This window comes from Nicotiana tomentosiformis, unplaced genomic scaffold (genome assembly GCF_000390325.3).
Source record: "Nicotiana tomentosiformis unplaced genomic scaffold, ASM39032v3 Un00086, whole genome shotgun sequence".
Classification (NCBI taxonomy): Eukaryota; Viridiplantae; Streptophyta; class Magnoliopsida; order Solanales; family Solanaceae; genus Nicotiana; species Nicotiana tomentosiformis.
In genome coordinates this window covers 1-21,957 of record NW_027174645.1, presented here as the reverse complement: position 1 = coordinate 21,957, position 21,957 = coordinate 1, and the positions used below count along the sequence as shown (strand labels likewise).

The following is a 21,957-nucleotide window of genomic DNA, read 5'->3' as shown; positions in this document are numbered from 1 at the left end:
CCAGTCAAGTTGGATTTTTTAAATTAAAATATTTTATAATAAAAAACCAAAATTAAAAAAAATTGTCAATTCAAGTTGGGGTTTTAAAATTATTTTTAAATAAAAAATTAAAATTACAAAAATATAAAATAATGGAAATTTAAAATTTCTTTTTTTAATAATTTTTATTTTTCTTTTAAAAAATAAAAAGTTTATTTATTCAGAAAATATTATTGAGTAGAATAAAATAAAAAATAAAAAATATATATCTTCTATTATATTATAAAAATAAAGTAGCATACAAAAATTTAAATAAAGTAATATGCTAATAAAAGTTTCTATTAACAATGAAATAATACTAAATATTGGAAAATATAATAAAGAAAAATACAGAAAAAAAGTTATTGATGCCTATATAAGCCTCATTAATTTGATAGAACAATAGGATAAAATTTAAAATAAAACATATATTTCAAGAGTAATAAATATATATCTTCTAATATATTTCAAAAAACAATGGTAGACAAAAATATTAAACAAAGTAATATGCTAATAAAATTAAAAATTTCTATTAACAATAGAATTATATTAAATAATGGATAATATAATAAAAAAATACATAACGAAAAAGTTATCCGATGACTTTATAAATTCTTTTAATTTAATAGAGATTTTATTCATTAAAATTTAGATAATATTATTAACAACAACAAATAAAAAAATAAAAAGTTATCCAATGACTATATAAATTCCTTTAATTTAATGGAGATTTTATTCATTAAAATTTAGATAATATTATTGACAACAACAAAATAAAATTAAAAATTAAAAATATTTCAAGATTAATAATATATATATATATATATATATATCTTCTCTTATATTACAAAAAGAAAGCAAGCAGACAAAAATATTAAACAAAGTAATATGCTAATAAAAAATTCTATTAACAATGTAAAAATACTATACATTGAATAATAGAATAAAAACAAATATAGAACAAAAAAGTTATTCAATGACTATATAAGTCCCTTTAATTTAATTACAATTTTATTATTGGGTATATCACATTGACAAACTACTACTACTACTATACTATTATTATTATTATTATTATTATTATTATTATTATTATTATTATTATGAAAGTCCAATGACGAACGTGTGTTCACCTTATATTCCGCCTCGTGTCACTTTCCGCTCGTGCCATGTGTCAAACCGTGTCCTTATGTGTATGCAGTGTTCACGCAAGGTTTTAAGTTTTAGGGGTCGTTTGGTAGGAGGTATTAGAAAAAATATTGCAAGCATTAGCTCTGTGCATTACTAATATATTGTTTGGTATATTTTTTCAACCTGTGTAAAACTAATACTTGTTATACATCATACTTGGTATTATCCTATGTATAACCAATGCATAGAAAATCATGACATTAGTAATGCAAGGATTTTTAATACTTGCATAAATATAGTTAAAGACCTAACTGCCCCCTCAAATCCCTAAAAACCCATCTCAAATACTTTCCCCCATATTATTAGCAAGCAGACTTCTCTATGTACGCTTTGGCCATAGAAAAGGCCAAACTTGTTATAGCTTGATACTTTGATAGTACTACTTTATCTTTTTGCATTATTATTTTTGTACTGATCCATTTAAGTTAATGGATCACTTAAAAGAGCCTCTGCCTTTTGCTCGAGGTAGATGTTACCTCTCAATGTTGAAAGAATTTTGTTATCTATGTAGTTAATTGTTATAGCTAAAGTTGAAAATTGTGGAGTGTACTTTTGTAAACACCCAACTTTTTAAAAATTATGTAATGCTTTAATACACCAAATCAATCAATAGATAAAAAATAATTTTATCATAACTAATGCCAGCATTACTAATACACTCTATTAAGCACTATTCTTATACCACCTACCAAACGACCCCTAAGATATTTGAAAAATTTATAAATTCATATACGCTAATGCTTTGTCTTGCAACTCGTCTTCTCGTACCAAGAAAAAATCTCAGTTTCCTTAAGCAATTTTCTTCGATTCTTAAACCAACCCATTTCAATTTTGTGTCTACTCCTCCGATTCAAACAGTTATTTCCAATTCTATTGTTTCCGCTAACAGCTTGTTTGGATGGTCGTTACGTATTGTATTGTATCGTATTGCTACTTTAAATACGATATTTATTTTGGTTGTTACTTAAATTTTATTGTATCGTATCGTTAAATCAATCGTTACGTAACGACGAAATGTGCCACTTTATGTAACGACCGATTTGGTGTGGTTGCGTCGTTATCTTGTCTTTTTCTCTCATCTCACCCTTCACTATTATTAAATAATTTTATTTTATCATGTATCCTACCTTTTTATATAATAAATTTATCACATATCATAATTTTTCTTTATAATATTACAAATTTATTCTTCATATTGCTGGTGCATGATATCATGAAACAACGACAAACAATATAATCTATCCAAACATTATATTCATCAAACAATACAGTATAATACAATACGATACATTATAGTACAATGAACATCCAATCTAGCAAGCCTCAATCTATTTATGACTTCACTGTCAAGGTCAGCACTTTTACTTTGTTATAATTTTGGGTTTTCCCCTAAATTATGTTTTTATAAATAGAAATCTTGCTTCTGTTTGTTTTATTAGTCTCTGAATTAAAAATTGAGTTATGTGGCAGCAGTTTCTCGGTTTGTAAGTGATCGAACATTGTTTTTGTATAGAAATGAATCACCACCATTAGAAAAACATGAGAATGATAATTCATTTTTTGTTTTCATTTTTTGTTTTCTTTTGTGTAAAGGTCGCTCATTTTTGTTTTCATTTATGCTTTTGTTTATTTTTTTGGTCTATGAATTAGGGGTTTTGCGTTTTGAGGCATCATTTTGATGTTGTGGGTTTGTAAATTATTATGTGTTGTTTGTATGAATACGAATAACCCAGATAAGCAACAATTTAAATGATAATTCATTATTTTACTCATTTATGAGTTTGGTGTAAAGAGAGAGTACCTGTTGTATAGGTAGTTGGGATAACTTGTTAAATGAATAAGGTTGAGAATCTTCGGACCCTTTTAAAGCTAGAGGAAAAACGATAATGGTTTGCGCGACGCGTAACTTGTGATGTGTGGTTAGGCGCACTGATGCAAGAATAGAAAATGTTGAGCTGGAATCCGACGTGGCAGAGTTGGTTAGACAAGTTAGTTATAGTTGCTAGTGTCAGTTGAGTTAGGTAGTGTCAGAGGAGTTAGTTGAGTTTTCGGTTACACACTTTATAAATACATTGTATTCACATCGTGAATGTAATCATCATTTTCATCAATAAGATCAATCTCTCTTTCTCTCTACTCACTTCTTCAGCTAATATCTCGGTTAATTCCCTGACCTAGCTATGATCTTCTTCGAGTTGCTACAACTCCTAGATTGTTCATTTCATTTCTGATTTCCAGATTGCATTAATTGGTATCAAAGCTTACGATTCTCGGCAATATCATCATGGGCGGGGATAAAGTTCAGGACAAATCTTCGGAAGGAATGGAAAACAAATTTTCAGAAATTCAGGATCAATTACAGAAATTAATGGAAGGTATGACCAACATGAATGAAAGGAACACACAGACTGATAAGGAGCTGTTCGAAATCAAGGAAGCAATTAGATTTATGAAGCAGAGGAACAAAGGAGCAGCACAATTTGGAGTTGAACCCTCAATTGATGGTGATTCTTCAACATGTCCCATTCGTATTCATCGACAGAGGGAAATGCACATAGGTTCTACTTCAACTGGTAATAATCTCTTTATCCGATATTCTAGATTGGAGTTTTCTCAATATTCTGGAAGTGATTTGAGATCATGGTTGTATAAGGTGGACCATGTCTTTTCTATGGAGGAAGTCACTTTCGATGAGAGGGTGAATGCGGCTTCTATTCATTTTGATGGTGAAGTCATTGCTTGGCATAGATCTTATATGAGATCTCGGAATATAGTTGCTTTTCCTACTTGGACTGAATATGCGTTGGCTTTAAATGAAAGGTTTGGAGAAGGATTTGAGGATCCTATGGAATCCATTAAAAATCTAAAACAGATTGGTAGTGTAGGAGAATATCAGGCTGAATTTGATAGGTTATTGACTGAAGTTAATCTAGCAAATGATAATGCTATAAGTTGTTTTTTGGGAGGATTAAAGCCAGAACTTAATAAAGCTGTTAAGATCCAATCACCAAGAACATTTATGCAAGCTTATAAGATTGCTAGGCTGCAGGAAGGTGTCTTTGAAGCTCAGGCTCAGTCTTGGGGCCTCAAACCTGTTGTTAGATCACCTAATCATATCCTACCCATTCCCATTCAAACCAAACTACAGAATTCCCAAAAACCTCCTATACCAAGCTCCACTTTCAAAAGACCATTTGAACTTAATCCTAATAAACCTAACAGAATTAATAGCAACAGTTCTGGTAGAAGATTGACTGCAGCAGAGATGGATGAAAAAAGAGCCAATGGGTTGTGTTTTTTCTCCGATGAAAAGTATGTACCTGGGCATAGTTGTAAAGCAAAAAGACATATATTCATGGTAGAATTAAATGAGGAAGATACAAGAATTGAAGTGGAGGTAGGAGAATCACTACAAGAAGCTGTAGAGGGAATATATGAATTTATGACAATCTCCTTGCAAGCCTTTACTGGTGTTACTGGATACCAAGCGATTAGAGTAACTGGTTATCATGAGAAAAGACCATTACAAGTCTTGATTGATACTGGAAGTATACATAATTTCATTGATCTAGAGGTGGCCAAGAGATTGGGGTGTAAAGCTAGTCCTATAGTAGAGCAGTCTATTAGTGTGGCAGATGGTAGGAAAGTACAAACAACTTCAGTGTGTAAGAATATGCAATGGTTGCTACAAGGTACTATATTCTCCTCAGATTTCTTACTTTTACCACTAGGAAATGTGGATATAGTCTTGGGGGTGCAATGGCTAAGTACCTTGGGAAGAATTCTATTTGATATTAGGAATAGAATCATTGAATTTGTGTATCAAGGGAATAATCATGTACTGAGGGGTGTCACCAGTCAACTCAAAGCAGCTAAGGCCAACTCATTAGCAAAGAAGAATGGAGTGGATACTCAGTTCTTCATGATGACAGTAATCAGTTCTGAAGAGGAGAGCAATCACTGCCACCATATACAAGCTATTCAAGGTACTGAAATACCTTCAACTTTATCTTTCTTAATGGAACGGTACTCTAGCATATTTGAGTTACCTACCACATTACCACCTCACAGAGGTTCTTTTGATCATAGAATTCCTCTCATTGAGTCTGCATGTCCTGTGAATAACAGGCCTTATAGATATCCTGGAGTTAATAAGGATATTATTGAAAAATTGGTTCAAGAGATGTTGGATCAAGGGGTTATTCAACATAGCACCAGCCCCTATGCTTCACCTGTGGTGTTGGTTGGAAAAATAGATGGAAGCTGGTGTCTTTGTGTTGATTATAGAGAACTAAATCAGCTAACAATAAAAGATAAGTTTCCTATACCTATAATAGAGGATTTATTAGATGAGCTAGGAGGAGCAGAGGTGTTCTTAAAAATAGACCTTAGAGCTTGTTATCACCAATTAAGGATGGCAGAAGGTGATACTTATAAAACAGTCTTCAAGACCCATGAAGGCCACTATGAATTCTTGGTTATGCCTTTTGGCTTAACTTATGCTCCATCCTTATTCCAGAGCCTTATGAATTCTGTCTTCAAACCTTTGTTAAGGAAATCAGTGTTGGTTTTTTTTTTGATGACATCTTGATCTATAGCAGGAGCATGACTGATCACATTGATCATGTGAAAGCTGTATTTGATCTTATGAAAAGATATCAGTTATATGCTAAACTTTCTAAGTGTGCATTTGGAGTACCTAAAGTGGAATATCTAGGTTATTTCATCAGTGCAGAAGGGGTGTCTACAGATCCAAAAAAGAATGCCGCTGTCCAACAATGGCCTGTCCCTAGAAACATTAAACAGCTGAGAGGTTTCCTAGGCCTTGCTGGATATTATATGAGGTTCATACAAGGTTTTGGTTCCATTTGCAAGCCATTGCATGAGCTGTTGAAGAAGGATGGATTCCTATGGACAGAGGAGTCTACAACAGTCTTCTTAAAGCTTAAACAAGCTTAGGTCTCTACTCATATACTTGCTATGCCTGACTACTCTAAGGTATTTGTAGTAGAAACAGATGCTAGTGGAAAGGGTATTGGTGTTGTCCTGATACAACAAGGATACCCCATAGCCTATATTAGCAAGTCATTAGCTCCTAGACATCAAGCTATGTCTGTATATGATAGAGAACTTTTGGCTCTCATATTTGCTGTTACTAAGTGGGAACATTATCTGCTGGGAAGAAGGTTTATTTTTAAAACTGATCAGAAAGCTTTGAAGTATCAGCATTTACACATTGATTTCCAAGTGGCTGGGATTTCTAAAACTCATGGCTTTTGATTTCTCTATTGAGTATAAAAAAGGAGCAGAAAATAAGGCTGCTGATACCTTATCTGGAAAACCTGAAGCTGAGTTTTTAGCCATTTCATTATTAACACCAAATGATTCTTTATGGGAGCAAATTAATCACACTTGGCTCAATGATCCATACTTGCAAGAGGTTATTGCTAAAGTGAAAGGGCAGCCATTTAAGTTATTCACCTGGAGTAATGATCAACTGAGATGGAAAGGCAGGCTAGTGGTTGGAGATGATCCACAGTTAAAGAATTCTATTATTATTCTATGGCATGCTACTACTCAAGGGAGCCATTCAGGTATGGATGCCACTATCAAGAAGCTAGAGTCATTATTTTACTGGAAGTCTCTTAGTAAGGGCACAAGGGAGTTCATTAGTAAATGTGATATTTGTCAAAGACACAAATATGATGCTGCTGCATATCCTGGTTTATTGCAACCATTACTAATTTCGGATGGAGTTTGGACTGATATTTGCCTTGATTTCATTGAAGGATTACCTAAACCCAATGGTAAAGAGGTAATTCTGGTGGTGGTCGACAGATTGAGTAAATATGGTCATTTTATGAGCTGATCCCATCCCTATACTACTCATTCAGTGGCCAGTGTTTCCTTGACAATGTCTTTAAGTTGCATGGTATGTCTGCTACTATGACTAGTGACAGAGATCATGTATTCCTCAGCAACTTCTGGAAAGAATTATTCACCTTACAAGGAGTTCAGCTACAAAGATCCACAGCCTACCATCCACAAACAGATGGACAGACAAAGGTTTTAAACAGAACCTTAGAAACTTATCTGAGATGCTTTTGTTCTGATAGTCCTAAGGAATGGTCATCCTATTTACCCCTTGCCGAGTGGTGGTATAACACCACCTATCACACTACCATCAAAGGTACACCATATGAAGTTTTGTATGGTTAAAACCCACCTCTTCACCTCCCTTATTTAGGTGGTGAGGCTGCCAATAAAGTGGTGGACAGATCCTTAGCTGCTCGAGAAGCTGTCATTCAACTCTTAAACTTTCATATTACTCGAGCTCAACAAAGAATGAGGGATTTGGTCAAAACATAGATCAGACAAAAGCTTTGCAGTTGGTGATTGGGTGTACTTGAAGCCTCAGCCTTATAGACAGATCTCTGTGGCAAGTCGACCATTCAACAAGCTAGCAGCCAAATATTTTGGTCCATATCGTATTGATGCTATCGATTGTTGTTGCCTGCTGATGTTCTAATTCATCCCACCTTCCATGTATCAAAACTGAAAAAGTGCTCGGTAATTCCAAATACTATCAACCATCCTCTTGTATTTCACCTATCAAGCCCTTATTGTCCACTACCTGAGATGGTGCTCAACAGGTGATTAGTGAAGAGGGGTAACAAGGCTGTTTGTCAAGTTCTTGTGAAATGGACTGGCATTGATAGTTCTCAAGAAACCTGGGAGTTTCTTTTTGAATTACAGCATAGGTTTCCTTCATTTCACCCTTGAGGTCAAGGGTGTTCTTTAGCAGGGGGTATTGATGCAAGAATGCAAAATGTTGAGCTGGAATCCGACGTGGCAGAGTTGGTTAGACAAGTTAGTTATAGTTGCTGGTGTTAGTTGAGTAAGTTAGTGTCAGAGGAGTTAGTTGAGTCTTCAGTTACACGCTTTATAAATACATTGTATTTACATTGTGAATGTAATCATCATTTTCATCAATAAGATCAATCTCTCTTTCTCTCTACTCACTTCTTCAGCTAATATCTCGATTAATTCCCTGACCTAGCTATCACCTTCTTCGAGTTTCTACAACTCCTAGATTGTTCATCTCATTTCTGATTTCCAGATTGCATTACGCACGCCCCAGGTTGAACAAAGGGCGGAGGGGATCCATTGAATTTTGAACTGTGAGCAGTGAGCACTAAGCCCCGAGGATTTCTCGGTCATTGGAAAAAAAGATAAGTAGCAGGTGTAGAGTTGTGATATATGGTATCCATTTAGGGCTCGCAACAAACTAAGGTCTGTTGTAGTATTTGTTATCCAAACATGGGGTTCGTTTTCGTTTCTTTATAGTTAAAAAAAATTGGTTTTGAGTGCTTTTTCATTTATATAACACTAAGGTTGAGAGTATTTTTTTCTCAGGATAATACAGTTTAAGCTGTAATCTTGATAAGATTTTGTAATACTGAACTTCATTTGACTTTTACAGGATGCTGAGGGTAATGATGTTGATCTCAGCATTTACAAGGGAAACATCCTTATCATTGTCAATGTTGCATCACAGAGGTATGTAGGGATGGTAATGGGGTGGTGCGGGTGCGGGGGAGGGGGGGTTAGACAAATGCGGGAGTGAGGCAGTGCGGGGCGGATTAAAATATATCTTTTTGAATATCTGTGCGGTGCGGGTGTGGTTGCAGGTTTGTGACTTTCTGCTAATTCTCTTCGGTCTTTTTTGTTCCCCTCTCGGTGTCACACCTCCTTTTTCCGAAGATAAGGGAGTTTTTCCCATTAAAGTGACATTATTCGAAATGAGATTAATTATTTATTTAATTCAGAGTCGTCACTTGAAAAAATTATGATGGTGTCCCAAGTCACCGGTTTATTTTAAATCCCAAATCGAGGAAATTTGACTCTGTTTAAAGTCTGCGAAATCCAGAAGACCGGGTAAGGAATTCTGTTAACCCAGGAGAAGGTGTTAGGCATTCCCAGATTCTGATTTTAGCACGATTACTCAACTATTAATAATTGACCTAATTATCTGATTTATTGCATATTTGAAACCTAACGTGCATTTTTTACTTTTAAAAACCGCTTTTAGTATTTATGGAATTTGTTTGAACAAATCGCGATGTCGCGCACTCGTTTGTTTTTGTACACATTGCGAATCGCACCATGTGAAACGCACACTCGACTTGGGGATCACATATCATGACTATGACACGAGAACCGTACCCATAGTCACGATCATTTTATTTAAACGCGCATAAAGCAAACTACGAATGTTCGTGAATTACTTTCCTAAACTACTTTGGATTACGTTTGAAGTCATGATTATGGATATGAATTTGTGGAAATGATGTATACGTGAACTAATTGAATCGTCGGAGAAAACTGAGAATTGTTTGATCGTTCCTCTTTTAAAGAGAAATGGGCCATTCTATGAGCGGCCTCTCTGTCCTGAATCCATTTTTGGTAAAGCTGTCTCACATTCGTCCCATGCCCACTTCATGAAGTGTCACACAGTTACACTTAGCCCTTATTATTTATAATAGCCTGAATTTATCAATAGCCGGAATTAAAGGGAACCAACTGAACAATTCACTAATTTAATCTATAACACCAATTCGACTACAATTATATGGAAGCTATACTTTGAAAATGAATAAGATAAAGGCATTAAACAACGATTCTAATTATGTAAACCAACGTTCCTAGGATTTTGCCTCAGAAGATGTGCATTTAATCATATTGTGCACGAAATAAACTCGCCAAACTATTTTTTTTTTATGCTTCACTTTGACTCATACTATAATCTGTAACGTTATCTTGAACTAGTTTGAAGAGTCAGAACATTTATGCAAACATGATAAAGCTACTTGGGTGGAAAACTTGATTTAATTACAGCTTTGAAGTTGTAACAAAACTAAAATTAACAATACACACACCACAGATTACAAATGACTAATTTTAAAAATCTCAAACTTCATATGATGCTATTACAACCATTAGTCTACAATTTAAACTTCAAAGTTTCAAAAACAACCAAACTAATATCCGATCTTTCTTGCATATTGACATGAGTAAACAGGGAGTCATGAGGCTATTGACTCCCATGACTAAACTGATGGAACTGAGCTTCTTCAGGAATGAATCTAACCAACTGGTGGTCAAACCCATTTCTTTACCATCCTTAGTGTCATTTCAGGCGCGTATCTTCAATTCAAATAATAACATGCTGTCAAGAGATGATGTACTAGTCGACGACCATTCAGCAATTTATAATGCAACTTCAACACATGCTAACATCAAAAACTAACAGAGGAAGAGTATAGCAACTTTGAAGCCTAAACAAACATGCTGAATCCATGAAATCATATATAGGAAAGAATACCATCACTTATGCTTCGTTCAAACACCAACTGAAAGTTACAATTTAATTAGGCACATACCTAAATAGCAGTACAACAACAAACTTGAACAAATAAGATCAGGAAAGAAAGCAGAATCCAGCAGAAGCAGTGATTTCTAGCAGCAGAAAAACAGTGATTTCTAGCAGCAGAAATAACAGTGAAGAACCAAAATAGAGTCTGAACTTTCACAGCTTGAAGCTTAACCACCTCTTTTAAAACTTCAGAGTGTTTTTCCTTTAGAAATCAGTGTATAAATCAACAAGAATAAAGAAGGAATTCTGGAGTTTTTTCTCAGATGATCGGTGTATATCTGTGAGTGTATTTGAGAAGAATGATGAGTGCCTTGACGATATATGCTATGCTCAAAATAAGATGAGAGAGGGTCTGATGGGGAATATTTCAGCGTGAATTTAGGGAATGTCAGCTGATTTTTAGGAAAGAAGGGCACCTGTTGTAACTGAAAAAGGACAGTTGTTTTCTCATTTTTCCAGCCCTTTTACTCTCTATACTTAACTAAAATGACCTCAATTCCCTTGTTTTTTACTGCACTTTAAACCTTCTAGAAACTCCCTAAATGACTAAGCAAGATTCCCTATTTTTGCCATGCCTTTTAACCTATATCTTCTTAGGTTCTGGGCCATGAGTAAAAAGACCAGGCTATACCAGTCTGGGCCTGAGGCCCACTAATTACCTTTGTCAGCCCCAAACAAATTGAACCATATGACCATCCTTCCCCAATTAACGAAACATGACCAGAACCAACAAAACTAAGAGATTGATCCTTAAATGATATTGATCATGCTCAATCCAATACAAATTTAATAGACCTAAATGACTCAACAAATTTCATACGAACCAATCAGAAAAAAGAGGGAAAATGACCAGAATCAACTAATTTAAAAGGGAATGAGAGTGGAATTTACCTATTTATGACCTCAAACAAACCAGCGATGGGAATATGATGGGCCAGTCAAATTCCGATGACTTTGAAATGAGCTAAAATCAACGTCAATAGATTTCTCTCATCAAGAGCAATCAATTAACTTAAGTTCTAGACCACAAAGAGTTGGTATCACCCAAGAAATCAGAAGAGGGAAAGATTAGTTTTTCTGAATTTTTAGATCTGAAAGTTGACAAGTTTGGTAGGGATTTTGGGGAAACTAATGGTAGGTTAGTGATTAGCGGAGGCTAGGGATTGTGTGGTGACGATTTGGGGTCGTTTGGAGACTGTCCGCCGCCGTAGGGCGATTTTCGGCGGCGGAGACAACAAGTGGTGAGAGAGGGGTGAAAGAGATGAAATGTAATGGGGTCTCTAGGGTTAGGAAGGGATTCAGACAATTAAATCTAAAGGGGGTGTTGAGTTCTAGGCCGTTGGATCTGGTGCATGAACGGCGGGGATTTGAAGATGTCAAAACGGGGTCGTTTTGGGTTAAAGGGGAACCGGACCGTATAGGACTAGGTTAAGTGAATTGGGGCGGGTAGATTTGACTGGGCTGCTGGTCAAACTGGCCCAATTTGATGACAAGGCAAATAGCCTTTCTTTCCTTTCTTTTCTTTTTCAAGAATAACCAATTTATTTAACACTGCTAATTTCAACTAATTTACAAAATTAATCTAATGACCTATTTTATTAACAATTAACTAATTCATTTAGCTAACAAATGCATGTAAAGTTACTAATGTATTTTTGGTATTTTTAGTGTTTTACAAATGCAATTAAAATCTAAAAATGTAAAGATTCAAAATATTTTTGCATTTTCTTTAGGACTTAAAAATGCAACTTAAAAAATGCATCAAACATGAGTACGTACAAAGAAAACTAAGTAAAACAATAGAGAAAAATTCTATAAAATAATTTAAAGCTATTTGTTTTTGTAATTTTTAGGAGTAATTTTATATTAGGCAAAAATTATGTGCTCACACTCGGCTCTACCTCTAAAGACAGAAGCCTGAAGCTCTCTATCAGTGGTAGAATGCAGAAGATTCAAATTCTTTATATAGAAATCAAATCATATTAAGTATTGAAATCGTTCTATCACCTAAACCTGTAGACTTAACTTCCAGCAATTAATACCTTAAGAATTTAATTTGGTTTATTCTGTGATTTAGCTTCCGATTTCGGTGAAAACTTTCAAATTTTTCGGTGCTTATCTTTCTTGTAAATAGTGAGAGAATCCAGCTTAAATTTACAAATACTTAAATGAATTATAAAGCAAAAAGAAAAACACAAATAACAAAAGATATTGTTATTAATGTTCAGTCTTAGTGTTTAGCTTCTGTATGCTTATCTACTTAATTGCTTACCGTTAAAAAGGAAAAATTTAGATTGACAATGGCATATATACAAATATAATTGAAAGCACAAATGAATAAACATAAAAATAAGACAATTTTTTTAAAAAATAAATATTTTGGGCGGGGCAGGTAGACGCGGATGGGATGCGGGGCGGGTGAATATGGGTAAAGTGCTATGCGGGACGGGGACGGGGCGGATTGAAATTTTGCGGGTTAAGGCAGAACCCGCCCCGCACCGCTTGCCATTGGTAGAGGTATGTATTAGCTACATAGTTATCTTATTCATTATAGGGTTGAGAGCCTTTTTTCTGGTTTTATTTGCTTCTTTTCATTGTGAAGTTCCCATGTGTTGTTTCCCAAAAAATTGACTGAAAGTATCCCGAGCAGACATCCACATTGGAATTGATATTTCATCGATCAAGGGAAAGAATGCATAGTAATTTAACTTCTAATTATTTGTAAATGTGGTTTGATACTCAGAATTCTGATGGTGTATGAATACCATTCTGTTGATCTAGCACATTTTGTGGATCTGTAATCTGTTACATTTCCATATGTCTTCTGTCATATGAACTTAGTGTTGAGATTTTAAGCTTATGTAGCTTAAAAAGGGTGAATGACAAATGGAGGAAAAATGAAATATTTGAGTTTCCTTCCTTGGCAAAGGGACATTGTCCCATATTGGAGGAAGAAAAGGCTTTTGATGGGTATATATATAATTGCTCTTCTTCTAGCTCTTAAAGAGTTAAGAAGAAGGCAAACCTCGCGTCGTCGTCGTTGCTCGCTCGCTCGCTCGGATTCGGATTCGGATTCGGTCAAAGATCGATTGATTAATCTTTTTGGACAAAATTTCTTTCAATTATTTAATTAATTAATTAAATAATTAACGAAAAATTCAATCCGAAATAACCCATGACCCGCGACCCTGTGGTTGTAAACCTTTTCAGAAACAATGCCAGCAACTCTATAAATATATTTTGAATCCCAGAATCTTTCCTGACGAAATTTTCTGATCTTCTTCTTCTTCTGCACAAAAATTCCAGTGTGTTTTTACAGACTTTGAGTGGCTCGCTGTTCACCGGCATTTTGGTACCAACCCTCCGGTGAGTTAAATCGTTCTATCCTGGGAGGATATATTCCAGCACCTCGGGTACTTGAGGAGAATAATTTCCTTAAGGACACACTGTGTATTCAGTGGGCTCGATTTATTCCTATACTGTTTTTCTAGAATTTATTTCGTTAAACAAGTATTACTAACTTTCTGTTTTGTTTATATATTTCAGAAAGTTTAATTATTTATTACAGCAATACAGATTTATAACAATCTTAAGGAAATTAATTTATTATATTCTATATTTTATTTGTAGAGATTAAAACCTGTGTTGTTTTCTCCTCCTTTTGAATTTTATTATTCTGATTTAAAGATATAAAAAACTTCGTCACAGTATTGAAATTCATAAAACGATTTAAAAACATAAAAACTTCATTGTTTTTTGTGAAACAGTATATAAAAAACTTCGGTTTTATTTATTATACATACAGTTTTTTTTGTTAATAACAATATTGTTTACTGTTCTTGTTTTGCCATTAATTGAATTCTTCTGTTGTTTACAGTGAGAAATGGCAATTGATAACGGAAATTCTTCTGCGACTGTTGCGGCAACGAGGATAGCCTCGTCAAGCCAGACTGTTGTTCCACCGGCAGAGAAACCGAACAAAGTTTCCGGAGCCAACTTCAAAGGATGGTAGCAAAGGGTGTTCTTCTGGCTTACCACACTTGGTATGCAGAAATTCACTAGTAAAGAACCTCCAGTGCATGCTGCGTACATGCCGGATAACGAGAAATTCATGATTGTTGAGGCGTGGAAGCAAGCAGATTTTCTTTGCAAAGGCTATATCTTAAGCGCTTTAGAGGATGACTTGTACAATGTGTACAGTGCGATGAATACTTTGAAAGAATTATGGGACGCACTTGAGAAGAAGTACAAGACTGAAGATGCATGCTTGAAGAAATTCGTGGTTGCCAAGTTTCTAGACTATAAAATGATAGACAACAAAACTCTTGGAACCCAAGTTCAGGAGCTTCAACTTATTTTTCATGACCTTATTGCTGAAGGTATGGTCGTGAATGAAGCATTTCAAGTGGATGCAATGATTGAAAAATTGCCTCCTTCGTGGAAAGATTTCAAGAACTATCTTAAGCACAAGCGCAAAGAAATGAAGTTGGAAGATCTTGTGATTCGTCTCAAGATTGAGGAAGACAACAAAACAACCGAGAAAAAGTCTCGTGGAAATTCAACGATCATGGGAGCTAATATCATTGAGGAGACTACTCCAAAAAGTAAGAAGAGAAAGAGGTCTTCTGGACAGACTAAAGAGTAGAACAAAAAGAAATTCAAGGGCAACTGCTACAATTGTGGAAAAATCGGTCACAAAGCCCCTGATTGTCGTCTCCCGAAAAAGTATAAGAAAAGGGACAAGCCAACATAATGGAGAATAATGATGACATTGATGATCTGTGTGCAATGCTTTCGGAATGAAACCTAGTTGGAAATCCGAAGGAGTGGTGGATTGACTCTAGAGCCACTCGACATGTTTGTGCTGTCAAGGAAGCATTTACGACTTACTCTACAGCTGGTCCCGAAAAAGAGCTATCCATGGGAAATACTGCAACAACCAAGATTCAAGGTTATGGGAAAATATTCCTGAAGATGACTTCCGGCAAGGTGTTAACGCTCAATAACGTTCTTCATGTTCCTACTATTAGGAGGAATTTAATTTCTATTTCTTTGCTTGTTAAGAATGGATTCAAATGTGTATTTGTTTCTGATAAAGTTATTGTAAGCAAGAATGAAATGTATGTTGGAAAGGGCTACCTCACAGAGGGCCTCTTCAAACTAAATGTAATGGTTGTTGACAGTATGAATAAAATTTCAGCTTCTTATTTATTGGAGTCAAATGCTTTATGGCATATTCGTTTAGGACATGTCAATTACAAAACCTTGCGGAAGTTAATTAATTTAGAAGTATTCCCTAAATTCGAGTGTAATAAATCAAAATGTTAAATATATGTTGAGTCTAAGTTTGTAAAACATCCTTATAAGTCTATTGAAAGGAATTCAAATCCTCTAGACTTAATTCATACTGACATTTGTGATATGAAGTAGACACCATCACAAGGTGGGAAAAAGTATTTTATTACTTTTATTGACGATTGCACTCGATATTGTTATGTTTATTTGCTTAATAGTAAGGATGAAGTAATTGAAGCATTTAAGCAACACAAGAATGAAGTGAAGAATCAATTGAATAAAAATATCAAAATGATTAGAAGTGATAGGGGTGGAGAATATGAATTCTCGTTTGCAGAAATATGTTCGGAATATTGAATTATCCATCAAACTACTGCACCTTACACACCTCAATCCAATGGAATTACGGAAAGGAAAAATTGTACATTAAAGGAAATGATGAATTCTTTATTAATAAGTTCCGAATTACCGCAGAGTTTGTAGGGTGAAGCTATCCTTACAGCTAACCGAACACTCAACAGAGTACCCCACAGCAAAACGTAATTTATTCCATATGAAAAATAAAAAGGAAGAAAACCCAACTTGAAATATTTCAAAGTGTGGGGGTGTCTAGCAATGGTACAAGTTCCTTTACCTAAAAGGGTTAAAATCGGACTAAAAACTATTGATTGCGTTTTCATTGGATATGCTACAAACAGTAAAGCATGTCGGGTTTTGGTTCATAAATCCGATAATACCGAAATTCACATTAATACGGTAATGGAATCAGATAATGCTGAATTCTTTGAAAGCATCTATCCGTATACAATTGAATATGAGTCGCTAAGTGAAAGACCTAAATGACCTCGAGAAGAACCAAAGGTAAATACTCCAAGTATAGAAGATCCAAGGCGTAGCAAACTTCAAAGAACATCTACTTCCTTTGGACCAGATTTTGTGACATTCTTGCTTGAAAATGAGCCTCAAACTTTTAAAGCAGCTATGTCATCTTTTAATTCATCGTTTTGAAAAGAGGCAGTCAATAGTGAGATTCAATCAATTTTGGATAACCATACATGGGAATTGGTAGATCTTCCTCCAGGAAATAAGCCTTTAGGTTCGAAATGGATCTTTAAACGGAAAGTGAAAGTTGATGGCACTATTGATAAATATAAGGCAAAACTTGTTGTCAAAGGTTGTAGACAAAAGGAAGGCCTTGATTACTTTGACACTTACTCGCCAGTAATGAGGATAACATCTATTAGGGTGTTAGTGGCACTAGCGGCCGTGTATGGTCTTGAAATCCATCAAATGGATGTTAAACAACTTTCGTAAATGGAGAATTAGAGGAAGAGATTTACATAGAACAACCTGAGGGTTTTGTGATAACTGGTAAAGAAAAGAAAGTGTGCAAACTTGTTAAGTCGCTTTATGGACTTAAACAAGCACCCAAACAATGACATGCCAAATTTGACCAAACAATGTTGGCAAGTGGGTTTAAAATCAACGAGTGCGACAAATGTGTTTACATTAAAAATACTCCAGGTCATGAAGTCATTGTTTGTTTATATGTTGATGGCATGTTGATAATGAGCAAAAACATGGAAGATATAAATGCTACTAAGCGCATGTTGGCTAGCAAATTCGATATGAAAGACGTAGGAGTTGATGATGTGATCTTAGGAATCAGAATTCACAAGACTCCACTAGGTCTAGCATTATCACAGTCTCACTACATTGAAAAGGTACTTGACAAGTTCAAGTATTTGGATTTCAAAATTGCCAAGACTCCAATTGACGTGAGTTATGCACTTCAAAAGAATGAAGGTGAAAGTGACTCACAGCTGGATTATGCAAGAGTATTGGGAAGTTTGATGTATATCATGAATTGTACGCGACCAGATATAGCATGTGCTATTAGTAAATTGAGTCGGTTTACAAGTAATCCCAATCACATACATTGGATGGCAATAAAATGAGTTTTGGGGTATCTCAAACATACCCAAAATTATGCTTTGCATTATAACAAATATCCCTCCGTGATCGAGGGATATAGTGATGCAAATTGGATCACTGGATCATCTGAAGTTAAATCCACGAGTGAATATGTTTTCACAATTGGGGGTGGAGCAGTGTCTTGGAAATCATCCAAACAAACATGCATCGCCCGTTCTACAATGGAATCTGAATTCATAGCTTTAGATAAGGCCGGTGAAGAAGCTGAATGGCTCCGGAATTTCTTGGAAGATATTCCATTTTGGCCCAAACCTTTAGCACCTATTTGTATACATTGTGATAGTCAAGCAGCAATAGGCAGGGCAGAGAGCGTTATGTAAAACGGAAAATCTCGTCATATACGACGGAGACACAATACCGTTAGACAACTACTCTCTAGTGGTGTGATCACAATTGAATACGTAAAGTCAAGAGATAACGTGTCAGATCCACTTACAAAAGGCCTATCTAGAAAGGCAGTTGAAAGATCATCAAAGGGAATGTGGTTAAGGTCTAGGACAAGTCATCATGGCGGCAACTCTACCTAGCAGACTGGAGATCCCACGAGCTAGGTTTAAAGGGATCAAACAAAGTTATGAATGACGGTTCAACATTGTCAAATAACTCAACCCATTATCGTGATGAAGACAATGTTCAAAAATCGAGGTAAAGCATTAAGGCTTTTTGATGAGTCAACAAAGCTTAAAGGTTTTTTAATGATTTGCTAAGTCTGGCAGGATATGACCAGATAGTGTGTCTATAGGATTACACGTTTAGAAATCACCTATGTGAGTGTGAAGTGTAAGCCGCTTCAAGGGGAATGAAAGTAAAGGCCCATTCTCTAAGCACTCATGAAACCAGGCGGTGTTCATGGCTGAAACGAACACAACCGTGAGAACCATAGATGGTTAAGGATTGATTGTGTGACTTATGTTGTCTAGGTATACAACAAAGCTCGACGGTTCAAAGATATCAAATCTACCGATTGACCGAGTATATCCGATATAAGTTCACTACGGAAAGTTCAAAGGGAAACCTACTTATCCAGATGCAATTAATTCTTGCATGTAAAACACACACACGTCCGTGCATTCCTTTATTTTATAGCCATTCCCAATTCATGTGGGGGATTGTTGGGATTTTAAGCTTGTGTAGCTTAAAGAGGGCGAATGAGAAATGGAGGAAAAATAAAATATTTGAGTTTCCTTCCTTGGCAAAGGGACATTGTCCCATATTGGAGGAAGAAAAGGCTTTTGATGGGTATATATATAATTGCTCTTCTTCTAGCTCTTAAAGAGTCAAGAAGAAGGCAAGCCTCGCGCCGTCATCGTCGTAGCTCGATCGGCTCGGTTTCGGCTTTGGATTCAGATTTGGTCAAAGATCGATTGATTGATTAATATTTTTGGACAAAATTCCTTTCAATTAATTAATTAACGAAAAATTCAATCCGAAATAACCCATGACCCGCGACCCTGTTCCAACAGCCATGGCTGTTTCTGAAAGGTTGCAAACCTTTTCAGAAACAATGCCAGCAACTCTATAAATAGAGTTTGAATCCCAAAATATTTCCTTACGAAATTTTCTGATCTTCTTCTTCTTCTTCTGCACAAAAATTCCAGTATGTTTTTACAGCCTTCGAGTGACTCGCTGTTCACCGGCGTTTTGGTACCAACCCTCCGGTGAGTTAAATCGTTCTTTCGTGGGAGGATATATTCCAGCACCTCGGGTACTTGAGGGGAATAATTTCCTTAAGGACACACTGTGTATTCAGTGGGCTCGATTTATTCCTATATTGTTTTTTTAGAATTTATTTCGTTAAACAAGTATTACTAACTTTATGTTTTGTTTATATATTTCAGAAAGTTTAATTGTTTATTACAACAATACAGATTTATAACAATCTTAAGGAAGTTAATTTATTATATTGTGTATTTTGTTTGTAGAGATTAAAACCAGTGTGGTTTTCTACTCCTTCTGAATTTTACTATTCTGATTTGAAGATATAAAAAACTTCATCAGAGTATTGAAATTCATAAAATGATTTGAAAACATAAAAACTTTATCGTTTTCTATGAAACAATATATAAAAAACTTCGGTTTTTTTTTATTATACATACAATATTTTTTGTTAATAACAGTATTGTTTACTGTTCTTGTTTTGCCATTAATTGAATTCTTCTGTTGTTTACAGTGAGAAATGGCAATTGATAACGGAAATTCTTCTGCGACTGTTGCGGCAACGAGGATAGCCTCGTCAAGCCAGACTGTTGTTCCACCGGCAGAGAAATCGGAGAAATTTTCCGGAGCCAACTTCAAAGGATGGCAGCAAAGGGTGTTCTTCTGGCTTACCACACTTAGTATGCAGAAATTCACTAGTGAAGAACCTCCAGTGCCTGCTGCGGACATGCCGGATAACGAGAAATTCATGATTGTTGAGGCGTGGAAGCAAGCAGATTTTCTTTGCAAAGGCTATATCTTAAGCGCTTTAGAGGATGACTTGTACAATGTGTACAGTGCGATGAATACTTTGAAATAATTATGGGACGCACTTGAGAAGAAGTACAAGACTGAAGATGCATGCTTGAAGAAGTTCGTGGTCGCCATGTTTCTAGACTATAAAATGATATACAACAAAACTATTGGAACCCAAGTTCAGGAGCTTCAACTTATTTTTCATAACCTTATTGCTGAAGGTATAGTCGTGAATGAAGCATTTCAAGTGGCTGCAATGATTGAAAAATTGCCTCCTTCGTGGAGAGATTTTAAGAACTATCTTAAGCCTAAGCGCAAAGAAATGAAGTTGGAAGGTCTTGTGATTCGTCTCAAGATTGAGGAACACAACAAAACAGCCGAGAAGAATTCTCGTGGAAATTCAACGATCATTGGAGGTAATATCGTTGAGGAGACTTCTCCAAAAAGTAAGAAGAGAAAGAGGTCTTCTAGACAGACTAAGGAGTAGAACAAAAAAACATTCAAGGGCAGCTGCTACAATTGTGGAAAAACCGCTCACAAAGCCCCTAATTGTCGTCTCACGAAAAAGTATAAGAAGAAGGGACAAGCCAACATAATGGAGAAGAATGATGACATTGATGATCTGTGTGCAATGCTTTCGGAATGAAACCTAGTTGGAAATCCGAAGGAGTGGTGGATTGACTCTGGAGCCACTCGACATGTTTGTGCTGTCAAGGAAGCATTTGCGACTTACTCTACTGCTGGTCCCGAAGAAGGGCTTTCCATGGGAAATACTGCAACAGCCAAGATTGAAGGTTATGGGAAGATATTCCTGAAGATGACTTCCGGCAAGGTTTTAACGCTCTACAACATTCTTCATGTTCCTACTATTAGGAAGAATTTAGTTTCTACTTCTTTGCTTGTTAAGAATTGATTCAAATGTGTATTTGTTTCTGATAAAGTTGTTGTAAGCAAGAATGAAATGCATGTTGGAAAGGGATACCTCATAGAGGGCCTCTTCAAACTAAATATAATGGTTGTTCACAGTATGAATAAAATTTCAGCTTCTTCTTATTTATTGGAGTCAAATAATTTATGGCATATTCGTTTAGGACATGTCAATTACAAAACCTTGCGGAAGTTAATTATTTTAGAAGTATTCCCTAAATTCGAGTGTAGTAAATCAAAATATCAAATATGTGTTGAGTCTAAGTTTTTAAAACATCCTTATAAGTCTATTGAAAGGAATTCAAATCCTTTAGACTTAATTCATACTGACATTTGTGATATGAAGTCGACACCATCTCGAGGTGGGAAAAAGTATTTTATTACTTTTATTGACGATTGCACTCGATATTGTTATGTTTATTTGCTTAATAGTAAGGATGAAGCAATTGAAGCATTTAAGCAATACAAGAATGAAGTGGAGAATCAATTGAATAAAAAGATCAAAATGATTAGAAGTGATAGGGGTGGAGAATATGAATTTTCATTTGCAGAAATATGTTCGGAATATGAAATTATCCATCAAACTACTGCACCTTACACACCTCAATCCAATGGAATTGCGGAAAGGAAAAATCAGACATTAA

At 35.3% G+C, this 21,957-nt stretch overlaps 1 protein-coding gene and 1 long non-coding RNA gene across 2 annotated transcripts; one reads left to right on the top strand and one right to left on the bottom strand.

Annotated features, from left to right (window-relative positions):
• Positions 1-3,376: 3,376 nt before the first annotated feature.
• On the top strand, positions 3,377-6,390 carry LOC138903862 (uncharacterized). Its single transcript, XM_070192434.1, has 2 exons — positions 3,377-5,195; positions 5,927-6,390. Exons 1-2 carry the CDS (start codon positions 3,494-3,496, stop codon positions 6,166-6,168), a joined length of 1,944 nt encoding a protein of 647 aa, XP_070048535.1. The 5' UTR covers positions 3,377-3,493; the 3' UTR covers positions 6,169-6,390.
• Positions 6,391-10,153: 3,763 nt separating this feature from the next.
• Positions 10,154-11,907, bottom strand: LOC138903861 (uncharacterized). The gene is made up of 2 exons (XR_011413185.1): positions 11,537-11,907; positions 10,154-10,416 (listed from the first exon to the last, which is right to left on the bottom strand). It is a non-coding gene; the product is annotated as an uncharacterized lncRNA (long non-coding RNA).
• Between the last annotated feature and the right edge of the window lie 10,050 nt (positions 11,908-21,957).

Coding starts and splice junctions, on each gene's coding strand:
- LOC138903862 (XM_070192434.1), top strand. CDS start 3,494: ATGGGCGGGGATAAAGTTCAGGACAAATCTTCGGAAGGAATGGAAAAC. Junction 5,196..5,926: donor CCATATACAAGCTATTCAAG/GTACTGAAATAC, acceptor TGGAATATCTAG/GTTATTTCATCAGTGCAGAA.